General features: G+C 42.9%; 1 protein-coding gene across 4 annotated transcripts in view; it reads left to right on the forward strand.

Moving 5' to 3' along the window:
- Positions 1 to 293: 293 nt before the first annotated feature.
- SSBP3 (single stranded DNA binding protein 3) overlaps positions 294 to 15,980 on the forward strand; it is a 189,607-nt gene continuing 173,920 nt past the window's right edge. For 2 of the 4 annotated variants that reach the window (XM_066623116.1, XM_066623117.1), the window contains exons 1-4: positions 294 to 634; positions 1,498 to 1,570; positions 1,824 to 1,885; positions 4,355 to 4,439. In XM_066623116.1, the coding sequence (XP_066479213.1) occupies positions 579 to 634; positions 1,498 to 1,570; positions 1,824 to 1,885; positions 4,355 to 4,439 (276 nt within the window). In that variant the 5' untranslated portion in view covers positions 294 to 578. The remainder of the gene's footprint in view (positions 635 to 1,497; positions 1,571 to 1,823; positions 1,886 to 4,354; positions 4,440 to 15,980) is intronic. The other 2 variants (XM_066623114.1, XM_066623115.1) reach the window with 2 other exon arrangements.

The following is a 15,980-nucleotide window of genomic DNA, read 5'->3' on the forward strand; positions in this document are numbered from 1 at the left end:
ATGGAGAGAGGGTACCTGGGTTGAGGAAGGCAGCTAAGTCCCAGCACAGCCCCTGGGCAGGGGAGGGAGCGGAAGCCCCTCCCCATCCAGCCAGGGGGACCCTTTAGGAAGCAGCCGGAATTGCAGCTCCTCCGCCTGCTGCTAGCCGCCAGCCTCTCCCTCGGTGCGCCCTTAAAGTTGCAGCTCAGGGGCGGAGCAGCCCTTCCCCCCGCAGGCCGCCGATTGGCCGGGGCATGTATCCATTGTGGAACGTTGACGCCCTCCGCGTTCCATCCCTAGTGTAGCCAGTTCGGTTGAGCCAGGGGCAGCCGCGGTGGCGGCAGCAGCAACAGCACAGCGGCAGCAGCAGCAGCGATCGGAGCAGCTGGGAGAGAAGCCGGAGCCGAGGACAGGGGCAGGGCGATGGGGCTGAGGCCGGGGCTGGGGCTTTGACAGCTGCAGCCGGGGCGAGTGGTGCAGCGCCGGCAGGACCCGGGCAAGTCCCAGCTGGGGGAAGGAGCGACGCTTGGGAGACCGAACAGCATCGGAGCGATCCAGGCGGCAGCGGCTTCGGTCTCGCCTCTTCCTTACTGCGGACCATGTTCGCCAAAGGCAAAGGCTCGGCGGTGCCCTCGGATGGGCAGGCTCGGGAAAAGTAAGCGCCGAGGCAGCGGAGGGGACCCCGGGGAGCCGGGCACGATTTCCTCCTGCAGGCGCCCTCCTCCTCGTCCCTTTATTGTCTTGGGGGAGCTCGGGCAGCTTGGAGGTTGTGATCCAGGGGTGGAAGGGGGGGAATAAAAGAGCCTGCCTTCCCTCCCTTCCTCTCCACCAGGCTGTGTGGATTAAGGGGCTGGGTTGGAACAGCAAAGGGTGGCGGATGGAAAAGCACGATGGAGGAGGAAGGCATGCCAGCTCGCATCGCGTCCTTTTGTCTGGAGTGTCCGTCCGTCTGTGCAAGCAGAAGGGGTGAAAGGCTTTGTCCAGGCTGCCAGCCGCCACCAACCTTCCTCTTGGCCCTGCTCGCTTTCCACCTGGCTTTTAGAGTTTGCAAGTTTGGGAAGACCAGGGGGCTTGGGGCAAGAGGAATTGAGGGGGGGGGCAGCGGATCTCTCCCACCCCCCCGCACAGATCTACTCCCCAGATCTATCCAAGCACTAATAGAGAAGACCCGCCCCCCCCCAAGTAGCCCAGCTCCTCGGTGGGTTGCAAAGGGCTTAGACCGAATGGCTGGAGATGCTGCATTGCAAATGGGGCATGTGCCTGGAGAAGTTAAATTTTGTTTCCTGCACTGAACTCCTATCAACTTATCTCTGAGGTGGGATGGGGAGGGAACGCTGGCTTCTCTTTCCCCTGGAGGCAGGAGCAAAGTGATCAGGTTCGAACCTGTGCTCATCTCCTCCTGAGAAGAAGTGATGGAGGTGTGGAAGTGGGACAACAATCCATGAAGTCCTGCTCAGTGCAGGAGTCTGCCTGCCTGTCTTTCTCTCTCCACCACTTTTGTTCTGTCCTTTCTTCCAGGTTAGCTTTGTACGTCTACGAATACTTGCTGCATGTAGGAGCACAGAAATCAGCACAGACCTTTTTATCAGAGGTGAGTGACTCTGTTTACTTTTGATCCCCTTCCCTCGCCTCTTGTTTTAGATAGCCTTTTGTTTTCAGAAGCAGGCACCATGGCCTCCATTTTGAATGTTTTATCACCTTTTGCCATTTATTGCTAGCTGGCTGCAGAAAGCTGTTGGGGGAAAGGGGAGGTTAAGTGGGGGAGGGTGGGGAGTCAGAGGGGCAGGCATGTCTCTTTCTCCTGGTACCTCCCATAACCTATTTGCATGCTTTGCTGTTTGCAGATCCGGTGGGAAAAAAACATCACGCTAGGAGAACCTCCTGGGTTTTTACATTCGTGGTGGTGGTAAGTGTGCTTCTTCTTTCTGTGAAATAGAAACTTCTGAGCCTAACTGGCTAGAAGTGGGGAAGAATGTCCCCAAAAAGTTTTGGCTTGATCTTGGGTTTCTGAGACATTTAATGTAGCTGCAGCGTAAGTCTGTCTAGGCAAGATCAAGCGAAGCCCTCAAGTATTTGAGAGGATGAAGGGGAGGTAAAGAAAAATCTTGAAACCAGTGAAGTGACTACTTTTGCCTTTTGGGGGGGGGGAATTGTGTGTAAGTTATCCAAAATACATGTGTCTTTTGTATAGGATGGTAAAGAGGGAACAAGTGAGTCCTTATTCCCTTGAGGATGGTGACTCAGAGTGGGTTTAAACTTGGGGGGTTGCGTGGTTTGAAGGGTATGTGCGGAAGATTCATGCAGCACTTAGAGATTTAAGTTGCATCATTCTCCCTCTCTTGTCTTCCCCACCCACCTTCTTATTATGTCAAAGTGTGCATGTGTGACAGACTAGATCAGAGGTTGGTTTCTGTAAAAGTGTCTTGGCCTTCTTGAAATATTATCTTGGTAAAAGTGTTGTTCCTCATGTGGGTGGATTTCTAGTTTCACTGCAAAGTTCTGAAAGAAAGGTTTGGTCACGTCTCCTAAGCATACTCACAGGTTACTGGGCATTGATACGCTGTATGCAGCTCTCCTTGACAGTGTGTATCATTGATACAAAATGTTTTGTAGGGAAATTCAGCAGCAGTTGTGCATTTTGCAACAAGGTACCAGATGACTGAAACATGTATCCCAGTCCTGAAGCTCATTCCTTGAACATAAATCCCATTGATCCAAGAGAAGTTACTTTCACCTGATGCACTTGTGACATGCTAGTTTAGTTTGCTAACCCAGTGCAGGATTTTGTCTACAATGAATGTTGTGCCTTGGCTGTGGTGGAGAGTTGAGGACATGTATTGCTTAAGGGGTAGCACAATTTTCTGATTAACTCTGTGTGTTGTGTAAGAGTTAACTGTGTAAGAAGTAGTTGGGTATCACATAGAAGTATTTCTTTGTTCTAAACTTATAGAACAGGAAAGTTCAATGAGTTGAATTTTCCTCTCTTTTTGGTCTGCCGCAGAATTTTTGGAGAAATATTATTTGCCAGTTGCCATGTGCCAGCTCTGTCTGGATTATTGCCCGGTTTTTCATGCTTGAACTTCTTATATAGCATCATATCATGTAATCAGTACTGTTCAGAACTGAGAAGCAAATCATAAACTAGCACCTGAGGTCTTTGGTGATGGCGAGAGGGCAAGAGAAAGAAAAATAGAGGCACTCTTGTGGTTGAATATTTTCTGACAACTAGCCTCCTGAAACTTTCTTGTTTGTTTAATAGTTGGGAGGCTAAAATAGTAAATAATTCAAAGTTTGCACAAAGGAGTGCTCTTTACATGTAGGCATACAATGAATTTGGTTATCTAGGGGGCTTCAATAATGGCGATGCTTATATATGTGTAACATCCGAGACTGAGGATGAAATCAATGTTGTATTGACAGTATGGCATTTAATGTCAAACTGAAACAGCTCTAATGGATTGCACTCTGGTTTAGGAGATGGCTCCAAGTACAGAGACGGTTGTAGTCGGGTTTAATAGAGCAACACAGCAGCTTGAATCGGGACAGATCCAGTTCTGTTGAGAGGCTGGTTAAAAACTCTGTTGAACTTGCAGTAGTGTGTAAGCCAGTGATTTTCAATGTTTTTCTTCTCATGACACACTGTGACCTCTATGTTCTTCATCTCTTGTGATGTCGCTTCCGGGACACTCTTCTGGGTTTTGTAGCTCTTTTTCTAGTAACAGACAGTTGTCTTCAAAACAGAGCTGCAGAATCCTGAAGACATTGTCAGTGTTTTTCAACCACTGTGCTCCAAACTGCTGCTGCACACCTGCAGACCTTTTGCAGCGCACCAGTTGAAAAACACCGGAAAGGGTCGGAACATAAAGTTCTGTTTGAGCACGGGAGCAAAGTGCTATAGTATAACTCTCTGCATGGTGAACATACCTTTTTAATAAGAGAAAGATCTGTTAAGCCATTTCTGCCCAACGTTGCATATATGCAACAGGGATCAAATGTACACCCCTGTGGGCTGGGCAGAAATGGGTTAAATAAGACTCTAAAAACTTGCATCCTGAACATTCTTAAGCTGAACTTGCACTTATTTTTCACTTTTCAGAAGTTGAGCTAGATTGTCACCTTTCCATTGCTCTGTATGCACTACATCGTTTATCTCTAAGTATGTATGTTTGTTGTCTTTAGCTGAATATTTGGTTGGGTGGGGGGAAACTCTTAAATGGAACCCATGACAGGTTTGGTGCTTTTGGGCTAAAGATGATTGAGCGCTCCTTGCTTCTGTGAACTGTTGGAGAAGTTAGGCTTGTTTGTATCAAGTGTGTTGTTTCATGGACTAGTAATAGTCATTGACATCCCTTTCTCTCTCCTGTTTTCTATCTAGTGTATTTTGGGACCTTTACTGTGCAGCTCCAGAAAGGCGAGATACTTGTGAACACTCGAGTGAAGCAAAAGCATTTCACGATTACGTGAGTAACACATTTTAAATCCTTTTGGTTGAGAATCCCAAAGCAAATGCAGCTATTCTGACTTGGTTGAACAATATCAGACTATGTGAGTCTAGTTCAGATGGTTGTCTTGGTGGTGCATATTGATCTGATGAAGTAGCCATGCCTCTTTCCAAGTGGTCTGCAGGCTAAGGACAGTGAAAGAGATGCAGTGGATGATACTAACTGTGTTACTATCTCGTTTGCAAACTTAGTGGCATAGGCAAATAGCCCTGTTTGAAAGCCAAATACTCTTTCTTTCAAAGGAGACTGTAATCTCAAAGCTCTTTAAATCCTGCTTGTATTTAAGAATTAGTTAAATGGTTGTTTTTGAGGGCCAATAACTTGTTTCAAAATATCAGTACAAATGTTCTTCCCTTTCCTTAAGACTTAAATGAAAGTTTCCTTCCTGTGTCTTTTTTTATTTTAAATTGGGGGGGGCAGATGGCATAAGATGTGGAGAAAAAGTAAGGAAAAATATTGTAGAGGAGCTATGGATCCAGAGATTTCCTTGAATTTCAGGATTGTGCGTTTATTTTGTCATGATGCGGAAGAGTCCGTGGTTTATTCTCCAAATCAATGCTGGAGCCCCTGAGGTTAAATAGCAGGTTCTATGATATGAGCATCTAGAGTTTGCTTTTTTCTGCAGAACAAAATGTTTTCAGAATAACCATAGAACTACAAGGAGGATGATGTTAGAGGCTTTTTCTACTGACCCTATCCTGTTAGAGGGGACATTGCCCCAAGCTAACTGTACTGTACAGTTCCAGCTAAACTTTGACTTGTCAGCTTCTCTGATGTGTAGTGTTATCTGGCTTACCTATGATGGTAGAGTACTGATTCCCAGGAGCATGTAGATTTTGATATTTCATAAAAGGAGAAGCATATGATTCTTTTTACTTTACTTTTTTTAACAATGCACTTCATGGCTGGTTGAAGTAAGGTTTATTAATAAGGAATTTTCTTTCTGCATCTGCCACTTTGACTACATTGGAACCTTTCTCTGCTCAGGCAGACTGCAGAAACAGTAGAGAACCAAGTTGCAATGTATGAAGAGTCAGCTGTTGGTTCTTGTCCAAATTACCATTGAATTGATGCTCAAAATAACATGCAGGGTAGAAGACAGGGGTGGGGTAAAGGAATGTGCATGGAAAGTGAGTTGAGCATTAAATACATTAAATTGGGAGGAAAGTTCCATTGATGGGTATCAATCTTACGCCTTATTCATAAGTTAAACTTGTTATGGAAGCTGCTTCTCCTTTGCTTTGGGCTTGCACTTCTTTAGTAACTTCTGCAGGGAGGAATCACATGGGTTGCATGACTTACATGGTTTATTTGTACATCAACTCCCAGGAAAGGCTGTGCTGCCATAGGGAGGAACCATGTAGTTTGCCTATTCCCTATGGTTTCTTTCTGTGGATGTTACTAGATCAGTGTAAGAACTAATAGCAGGGAAATGGCTCCAGTGTTGCTTTGGTGGCATGTGACTAGGCCCTTGGGCCTAAGAGAGTATGCTTAGGATTTCAGCCTCCAAGGCTGTAACTCTTGTTCTTCCAATGGTGTCGAAGACAGTTCTTTGTAAAAAGTTTGAAAACTGACTTCCTAGTGTGCCAGAATTATGAAGAGACCCACAGAATGGGTGTTGCTCTGTATCTGTTGTGGATGTGCTGATTGCAGAGTTCCTTCTGAGTTAGAATGCATTTTGAAAAGAGAATGTAATGTTAAATCTCACTATCTGTAGTTTAATTTTACTCCTTCCTGATGCAGCTGTATCAAGAATATAGAACTCTTGTTGCCCTAAAGTTGGCAGATGGCTGGTCATTGATCTGATTTTGTATTTCAAGGTCCCTAAGGATATCCTTTTACTCCATGGTGAGCAGGCTTGGAAGTTACTTTTCTGACTTGTTTTTCCCCTTGCATTAGGCAGAAGCTTATTTAAAACAAAGGGAGTGGCAGCTCTCTCCTTGGCTTTAAACTTGACACCTATTGACCTTAGTACAGGGGCTGTCTTTCTTCCTTCCATCACACCTGTACACTGCTTTGTGGCCTGCTTGTGTTCTCTTTTGTGTTTTCTCAATCCATTGAGTAATTCACTTTTAGATTGGAGACAGTTAACAGGCTACAATTGGGGGGACACAGCTGTGGAAGAGAAATGTTGACCCTGGAAGTCCCAGTGTCAGTAATGGGAAATAAGTTTTGCTCTGCCTCCTACCTGAGGCGAGTCCCTGATAGTGGTGATTTACTTTTTCCCTTGAATGGGAAACTGTTCCCAAGAGAAGCAGTGCTTAGTTGGGGACAAAGCCTGATCTCATCTCACCCGTGATACTGGGTGGCTTTTGCCATCACCATTATTATATCTTGTTCAAGAGCAATGGTTTATTCTCTGCTAGTCACTTGGCTCAGTTTCTCAGTTACAGACTATGCTGAAGCAGTTGCGCCATTGTGAGGAGCCTCCACCCTCTATAGCTTGCATCCTTGCCTCTGCTGGAAGGGAGGGAGAACTTATCCCTTCTCAATCCTAACTGGCAGCTCTCATGTAGTGTTCCTACCAAGAAGACTAAAACCCAGCTGTGGCAAGTTTCTTCTTGCTTTATTCCTGCCATGACAGCTGCCCTCCACATGAACTTTCCTGTTTAGGTATAGGGCCCACAAATGTTGCTTGGTTTTAGATGATTCCTGGAAAAACATTTATGACTTCATGTCTTGGTGCAACACACATGTGGCTTTCCCTGGTCTTAACATGCTGGTTGATTTTTGGTTAGGATTAGAACTTTACTCTTTATGTGTTGCAGCAAGTGATTCACTGGATACCTTCTGTATTCTTGCCAGGTTTGATTGCTGGGTTTCTAAAGATCTCCTGTCAATTTGTAGCTATTTCCGACTTGAGATTATTCTTCTATGAAACATTGCTTAACATGGAATGCTGTGAGTTCTGGTGGAGGAGATCAGGATGTCCTTGGTAGATCCTGGATGGAAAGTATAAGGTATAGAGGAATAGCACTGGCATCCAAGTTACAGTAACACTACATTAGCAGCAGCTTTATAATAGTGTCTGAGGATTTACTGTATTTAGAGAAATTAATCTTTTTTAGCTTGGTAATAATTCTAATAATAGGCATGAGTGCATTAGATGATTCGCATAAACTTCTTTAATACATGTTGCTTTAAGCTTACAGCAAATAGACACAATCCTGATTGTTTTTTTAATTCTCAGTGTAATACAGTTTCGTAACAGTCCTAAGTACTTTACCTTTTTAGTTTTATTATGAAGACCGATAAGTAGATTCCCTGATCTCCTCCCCTCTTCATTTCATTATACAGTTTATTTGTACAGCGCTGTTGGTCTTAAAGTAGTTGGCTAATACATTTGTGACATGGCTGCTTTCTTCATGTGTTTATTAAGCTATACTTGTGGGTTCCCCCCCCCTTTACAGAATTAATACTATACCAAACAGGAGTATGTAGCGCACACTCCATCATGAACTTAGCAAACAATCAAGGTAGAATATGTGTTGTGTATAATGTGTTGCATGAGAACAGAAGCTTGTTTTGCTTGCTACAAACCTGGTATGTGATTCAGAATGGCTATGAACATGTTGATAAAATACAGATATTTCTATCATGCGGGAGAGAATTTTTAATTTTGGCTAGAACTGTGGGTGTGTATGTATATTTCCAGTGTACTCTGTAGTGGAGGGGGCGTGGAGGCCTGATGTTGCATATATAACTTCATGTGGAGATGAAAAGACAATTTCTCAAATATGGGAGTGGGTTGGAGGACTTTCATGTCTCTAGCTTGTACTGAGGCTATTAAAGAACACCAAACTAAATACAGAGTCTTCCTCATTTCCTGATCTCCTAAATTACTATCCCTGCATAGAACATCTGGTGCTGAAGTTGGACCAAGTGTCAAATGCAGAATGCCCTTGCCTGAAACATCTTGCTGATCGGAGCCTTAGGATTATAGGGCAGTTGCTTGCTGGCCTGATATACAGATAGGAGCTGTTTCCTCTTTTATTTTCCCCAAACCATGGACCCAATAGAGGCTTGGTAGCTTACAAACCCTGCCGACAGGTTAACTGGCAAACCTCCTGAACTGCTAATGAATGAATGAATGAATGACTCATTCAGAAAAGGTTCCCAACCAGACCAGAAGACAGTTGGTTGTGTGATGTTGAATGACACAGTATAGAGGTTTAAATAAAGACCCTGGAAGGAACACACAGGATTGCAAGAACATGTTAATAGCCATTGCTATTTATGTTCTAAAAATGATTCTCGCTCAGGGGCCTATGCCAGTTGTGATCTGAGACAACAAATGTGGTAGATGGGGGTAAAACCAAACTGCTGTTATAGGTTGTTAGAATGATTGGTTTAAAAAAAATGTAATTTAAGCTGTTGCTGGCTATTGGGTTATTTCTGCCAATGTACGTGGCCTGAGACAATGGTTTGATTCAGACATAATGTGAAACCATGGTTTGGCAGAAGATGAGCAAGCCTATGGGAGCTGCAGGCTTGCTGTTTCCCTTTCTTCCTTCTTTGTGTAAGGGAGGGGAAAAAAGTGCAAGCTTCTGGTTACTAACAAACCACAGCTCCTGCCTATGCATGAACTCAGATCTTTGATTTGTCAACAAGACAGGAGCTCAAACCAGGATCAGAATGTGGTTTGACATCCTGGTTTGTTCTAATTATAGATAGCTAACCATCCACAATTCCCTGAGTTCATGTGTATGGCAGAGCTCTGATTTGTTTTTAAGTGAAAGCAGAAGACCCTGTCCTGTCCTGTTTCCCTGGTGTGCGAAAGAAAGAATGAGAAGTGGTGTGTGTGATCCCATGATTCTTTTAAGCTTGTCCTTGTAGCACCAGCACATAATGTTAAGTCTGACCTAATTGAGACTCACTAGCTAGTGAGATATTTTGCCTCCTATAATAGTACTGCAACCAAAATATTTCCTTAATGCTGAGAGGGAGCCTAACCCATTATGTATAAAGGATAGACTTTCTGCTTGTGTTGAAATGCATTTAAAACCCGGCACCATTTCCTGTGCATGCTTTTTCCCCCCATTGTTTATGCTTGAGGTGTGGCTACTTGGATGTGTAAGAAGCAAATCTCTCCAGATCAGTAGGTTTGGGGAATACATGCTTCAAAGAATGGGAAACCATGCTTCATTAGCAGCCTGTATAACAGCACTTGCATGCTGCGTAACTTCCATTTCATTTCCCAGTATAACTATATGATAATAGAAGCAGCAGGAGGAGCAAGCAATTTCCCCAAAGGACATTTTTAATATTCGCTTTTCTTGGTTTTTCGTGGCTTAATCGATTCAGAAGAGTTCCAAGACAGTTGACCCGCACTGACTTTGAAAGGAATTCTCGAGATTGGGACACTGTCTGCTGAATTCCTCCTAGCTGCACTAAGAACGTACTATGTCAACAATGGGTGAATAATCAGTTATGCTTTGAGACCAGACAAACTCTTTCACTGTGAGTTGAACACTAACTATCCCTAAACAAATATGTGTGTTTTTCCGCACACCACAAAACCTGCTCACCGCAGGAGGAACCTGGGACCAATTTTGTGGCAGAAAACAGTAAACATTGGTAAGATAAGGAGGTGAGGAGATGCCCATGCAAAAAAAATTAGTCATGACCATTGAAAAATGGGCCTGCCTATTGCCTGGCTTGTGCTGTTGCCCCACCTTTACTTGTGTTATGTGTCCTGGAAACCTCTTGTATTTCTAGCTTGATTTCTGTATTGTGTGAAAGTACTCTAATTTACATTTTGGTTGCAGCAGATTTTCTTAAAAATGCACATTTAAGTTACTTATTAAAACATAAAATAACTTGAAGTTGTGTATACTTCAACAAAGTAGACTTCCTTCTTTAAAAAAAACACAACTTTAGTTTCTCCTTGTGTCTTTGGACAGAATAGAAATTTGATAAACTGTGGCCCTTTTAATGTGGGGTTTCCATGGTTTGGGACTTGCAAAAATGTCAAGGGGCGGAGTGGGGGAGGGGAGAGATCCAAAATGTGCTTCCAATTCCAGTGTTTCTGTATGTTTCCAAAAGAAAATGTTATACTCTCTCTAGAGGTTTACTGTTGTTGGCACAGTTGCCTTTATCTTGCTTCTAGGCAGAGCCCCTCCGTAAGCGCACTCATATTACATTGTGGCGGTGTTGCCAGACACTCTTGTTGCAGGTTTTATTGTGCATCTTCTGAGCTGGTGAGCTACAAAGGAATTGTACAGCATGACAGGGAATTTCAACCACCGCGTTATCTTGGAATTGGCCGATTGATGATTGCAGTTCAGCGTTTCAACACTGTGAAAGCCAATACAATTTGAGTTAGCTGTGATGACTGCCAGTTTAAATACCGCAGTGAATTTCTGTCAAATAGCTAATACACAGAATGGGGAATTGCAGAAAACTTGATCACTAGAACCAATTTAGTCGATTTTGGCCTCCAGCTACAGAAAATGAACTTAAATCTAGTTGACTGTCGCTATATACTTTTTGTGGCATTATTCTGTTTGTACTGCCTCCTCCGAGTGTAACTTTGAGAGACAGTGCAAAAATTCAAAACTGATTTCAAGACAGGTGACAGTTAAACTTTTTAAAAAGTGCACCAGTTGACTTCAAAAAGTAACTGCTCTGTCAGATATATCTAGTCCTTTTTTTTCCTGTAACTTCTCTGAATATTTTAAAATTGTACACTAAAATGGTTTAAAAATTTATGTGCACCATTGAATCCAATGCAAGTTTTGATGCAGCTGTAGAATTGGTTGGAGGGGCTGGTGGACAGAGTCAGAAAGGTTTTCAAAGGTTCTAGCAAACCCGATCTGTTCGTATGCTTCATCAAAATGACTTTTCTTGCACAAAACTAGACTTAAAAAAAAAACCATTAAAATGTGTTTTGTATCAAATAGTTAATTATAATCGAAAGAATTCTTTGCTTCACTTACGTAGAAGCACTCCGTGTGACATAAATATTTTTTTCTACTTGACTTAACCATAATTGCTGAGAGAATGTGACAAGAATCCATTTCTTTTTTTTATCCTTCATGAAGTGAAGCCCATGTATGTTTCAGATTCTCATCACAGCCATGGCTGTGGAGATCAAATCCAACAGAAAGTGGCTAAGGAACCCTGACAGCTTGTGGGTATTTTTTCCCCTTACCAAGAAGAAAGATTTCTGTGATTGTTCTTGCCTTGGCTGAAGCATGGCCACACCACAGCATATCTGGAAGACTTTCTATCTCCATTCATCTCATGCTCCACTTAACAGTCTTTATGATCCATTGCCAACCATGTTTGTATACTTTTCCTTTGGCTTGATGTCACGTGTTTATTTTGAAGAGTTAAAAAATTTGCTGTACTGGTTGAGGATGTTGAAATGCGTAGGTTCTTCTTGTCATGCATTTTTGAAGAGTTGTATGGATTATTAAGTAATCCATATTTTCAGAGTATGTTTGGAATAGTTGAAGTGCCACTTGTCTATCACAGATTGCAGGAGATCTAGATGTCTTCATCCAAGATAGCATTTTGGCCTAATATTTAAGCAGCAATGTTTTGGGCTTCCTTTCCTTTTTAAGTGAAAGAGGGAAGTGGTTGCAACCTTTAAGGTTTCAGGTCTTTTCTGTTCTTGAAGCATGTAACACTTGGAGCCCAATCCTATGCATGTCTACTCAGAAGTGTCCCATTATAGTCAATGGGGCTTGCTCCCAGGAAAGTGTGGATAGGATTGCAGCCATAGTCAGTTGCAGCTGACATAATTTGTAGTATCTTTCCTATATTGGTTGTTTCCCTAATGTGTGTGGTAGAGCAGACTTTTGAATAAGGCATAGAATTGAAGGAGAGAAGTACTGTCCCTAAATGTATCACTAAGGGGAGCCCATCTATGGAATTTTGTCATTTTTATTAGCCAAATCTCTGAACCCGGAAGTTAATTTGCAGGCCTTCTTTAGCGCCTTGTCTAGTGTTGCCCTTGAAATCTGCTTTTGGAGGCCTCTTCCAATAGACTTCCACCCCGTACTGATTTTTCTCCATAGAGAAAAATGTCCATGTCAAAAAAAGTGATGTGTGTGAGGTGACCCTTATGTCCATTTGAAATCACTGACTAATAAGCCTGGAAAGAAAACTGAAGAGTGAGCATGTAATAAATTAAGAAACTAAACAGGCAGCTGTTCTTTATTATTCGTAATGCAAGATGTTTGATACAATTAACAGGTCATGGTTTTAAAGCAAGCCAAAGTAAGTACCTGCAGAGCTTTGATAAGGATTATTTTTTTTAAGCACTTGTTGTGTGTGGGATCTAAATGAGTATTGGGCAGATTCATGGAGAAATAGATCTAGCAATTGATGTTTCTTGAGATTGCTGGAGGACATATGTTCATGCTTGGAATATCCCTGAAGTTCTGACTTCTGGAGAAAACAGGTAGGAAAGAGCAGATTTAAGCCCGCAGCCCTGTGGCTTCCTTCAGGCTTCTGGAGTATCTGGGGAGATCTACTAAGCACATATGGAGCTTTTGGTTTGAACTAATGGAGCAGAAAAGCTCTGCTTAGAATACACTGGTTCTGTTCAAATGGTATTTTCCTCACAAGATTGTACCTGGGGAGAGATTGGGAATGGGCCAGGGTTTCACATGCTGCTACCTAACCTATCCTCATTTCGCTTCATCACAGGGAGATGTGAATGAGGGAAATTGCCATTTCATGGGGCAAGCGTAGAATATTGATATAGTAGAAGCTTAGGATATAGAAGGTTGAGTTGACCAGTTTGGCTATCTGAGCTGCACTTATGGAAGGTTAGGACTGCAACTGCAAGGAGCTGAGCTCTGGCCTTTTGCTTGCTAGACATTAGCCAAGCTATCTCTTTCCTGAGCTTTTGGAGAGGTGGTAAAATCTACCTTTTTGTTGAACAAATCTGGGTGTGTGTGTGTATGTGTGTGATGGATGTTTAACCTATTTTATTATCGTTGCTCCTTTTATATTTGTTATAGCTGTGTGGTTGATGCTTTGTAAACCACTTTGAGCTGTCAGGAAAATTGGTATAAAAATATTATAAATAAGTATTTATTTGGAGAGGAACATTTTTTTTCAGTTTAAGATTTTATTTATTTTCACCTTTTTATGCTGCCTTCCCTCCAAGGAGCTCACAGTGGTGTATACACAGTTCCTTTTGTTCTCACAACAACCTTGTGAGGTAGGTTAGGCTGAGAGATAGTGACTGGGCCAAGGTGACCCGGAAACTTCACGGCTCAGTGAGTTAAGTTTGGCTGAAGGTTTGGAAGGGAGTTGAGAATGTGTTCTGCATCAAATGCATAGGTTAAATGTATGAGAAAAATTATTGACTTCAGAACAACAGCAATTGGGCAATGGAGCAAATTACTGAAGAAAGGTATTGTTTTGGGGGGACAGTCATAAAGGAATGGTAGAAAGGTCTGTCCTATAGGTCTGTTAATCCACAGCACTGCAGAGTGTTGGATTTATTCATGTGCAGGCCTTTTCCACCTCTGGCATTTTAAATATCTGGTTGTCTTTCCTTTGTCCACTTACTTTGCATGAGAACAATGAGCAAAGTGCTTTACAATAATATCTCCTTGTGTTCAAGTCTGAAGTAGGTTTCTAGTAAGGAACCTTGCAAACATCTTTGTAAAATGGGCAGTTGTTGGTGGGATGCCCAAGGGCAACTTCTCTGTGTCTCCTAGTTGGTTCTTTCTGCTCCGGGAACATGGACTCTCTTGGGCTGCTTCAGACTCTCTTTTGTAGATGTGGGGGTTTTACTTGAGTTCTGTATGAAGATGATGGTTGAAAGTTGGAGTGAATCCTCAATAGGGCTATGAAATCTGAATCTCTTAATGGGCTTCTTCTAGCATACAAGTGTGGGAGGTAATTGCATATGCAGAGATGTCCATACCAGCTCTTATTGAGAAGTTGAATTCCTACCTGCTCCCAATGGGGTAGGGAGCTCTCAGGGGTGGGGTGGGGGAATGGATGGAAGCAGCAGCAGCAGGAGAATAGATATTTCATCTTGTCACTGTTGCAGTTCTTCCAAAGCCATGCTGTTGCTGTGTTTTTGAAGTCAATTGATTTGAAAGCAAACATAACAGCAGTAGAGCAGGGACTTCATGGTAGAGCACAAGCTTTTTCATGTGTTAAGTCTTGGGTTCAGTCCTTAGCTCCTCCAGTTAGACGTATCTCAAATAGCAGAGTTGAGAGTGTCTGAAGCCTTAGAGCAGCTGCCAAACAGAGACATTTCTGGGCTTGGTAGATCAGGGGTCTGCCTCTGTATCAGATAGCTTCATACAAACTCTTGAAATGGGATGCTACCATTCCTCCTTTAAATTTACTCAAGGAGAGCAATTGGCCATGTGTAATTAATCCCCCACAGGCTCATGAGTGGCTTTCCCCTTCCCCATTTGGGTTGCAGACACAAGAATGCATTTCCAAGTCTCACCTCTGTTGTCCAGGAGAAACCATCTTAGATAGGAATGAAGAACTGTATGTCCGAAGTGCCCTTTTGGTTTTGCTCAAAAGTGGTTATTCAAGGCTGTTTGATACATTGCTATTTGAGCAGATAGTCATTAACTGACCTGCAGGGTAACCAGCCTAAATTATAATGCTTGAAAAAACTTCAATGTATCTTTTCTTTTTTAAAAATATGCGTGCTATAAGGATAGGATTCACCCTGGTATTTCTTTATTCATGTCAGAATCACTTACAAAGAGTAATTTTATACATACAAAATAACAATATACATAAAAAAGGCTGAAACTAGATATCATTTGCCCAATAGTGGGCCGCCCGTTCACAGTGGTGAGTGTCAGCCAGTCTTGAGTTCCATTGCTCAAGATGGAGAATGTGTGGACTTCTCACTTTTACCCTGAAAAACCGTTTGCAATCCACTTATTCCAAGGTAGGCACTAAAGTGTATTTTAATTTGGTCCTTAAAAATGAACTTCTGTTGACTCCCTTTCCATTAATGATTAATGGTTTATCCATGGCTGATAAACCTGTGGCGTGATAATGACTCTACTGTGTAAAAGTTGTTGACATCTTTCAGTCTCGGAAGACTATGGTATCGCGCTTCTGGAACAGAGTGTCCTCTCCAGTGCGCGAAGCCTGGGTAAAGTAGGTATGGAGGATAGACTGTTTCCCATGCAGCAAATCCCCCCTCTCCACGTCGCTGAAATGGTCCAATGGAAAGGCAGAGGCCAATACGGTTGGTTCCAGCGGCGTTGCAGGAGTTGCTAGAACGTGACTGTGTTCAACCATGAACTGCCTTAGGGACTCCCGGCTCTGGATTTTGCCTCGAGGTTGACTCCTGAAGCCTTTTCCATAACTGGATGTAGCCACAAGGCAGTGGAGGTTTGGGATCAGAGTTTTCCTTCTCTCAGATGAGCTGCCTTCCCAGGCTATGGAGTTCCATCTACCTGTTGGCTATTTAGTCCCCTCTTACTACAAGTACAGCCAAACTGAGGGCCTATTCTTATTCCCAGCCCCCAAGGGATAAGAATAAAAGTA

Source organism: Tiliqua scincoides, chromosome 4 (genome assembly GCF_035046505.1).
Source record: "Tiliqua scincoides isolate rTilSci1 chromosome 4, rTilSci1.hap2, whole genome shotgun sequence".
Lineage (NCBI taxonomy): Eukaryota > Metazoa > Chordata > Lepidosauria > Squamata > Scincidae > Tiliqua > Tiliqua scincoides.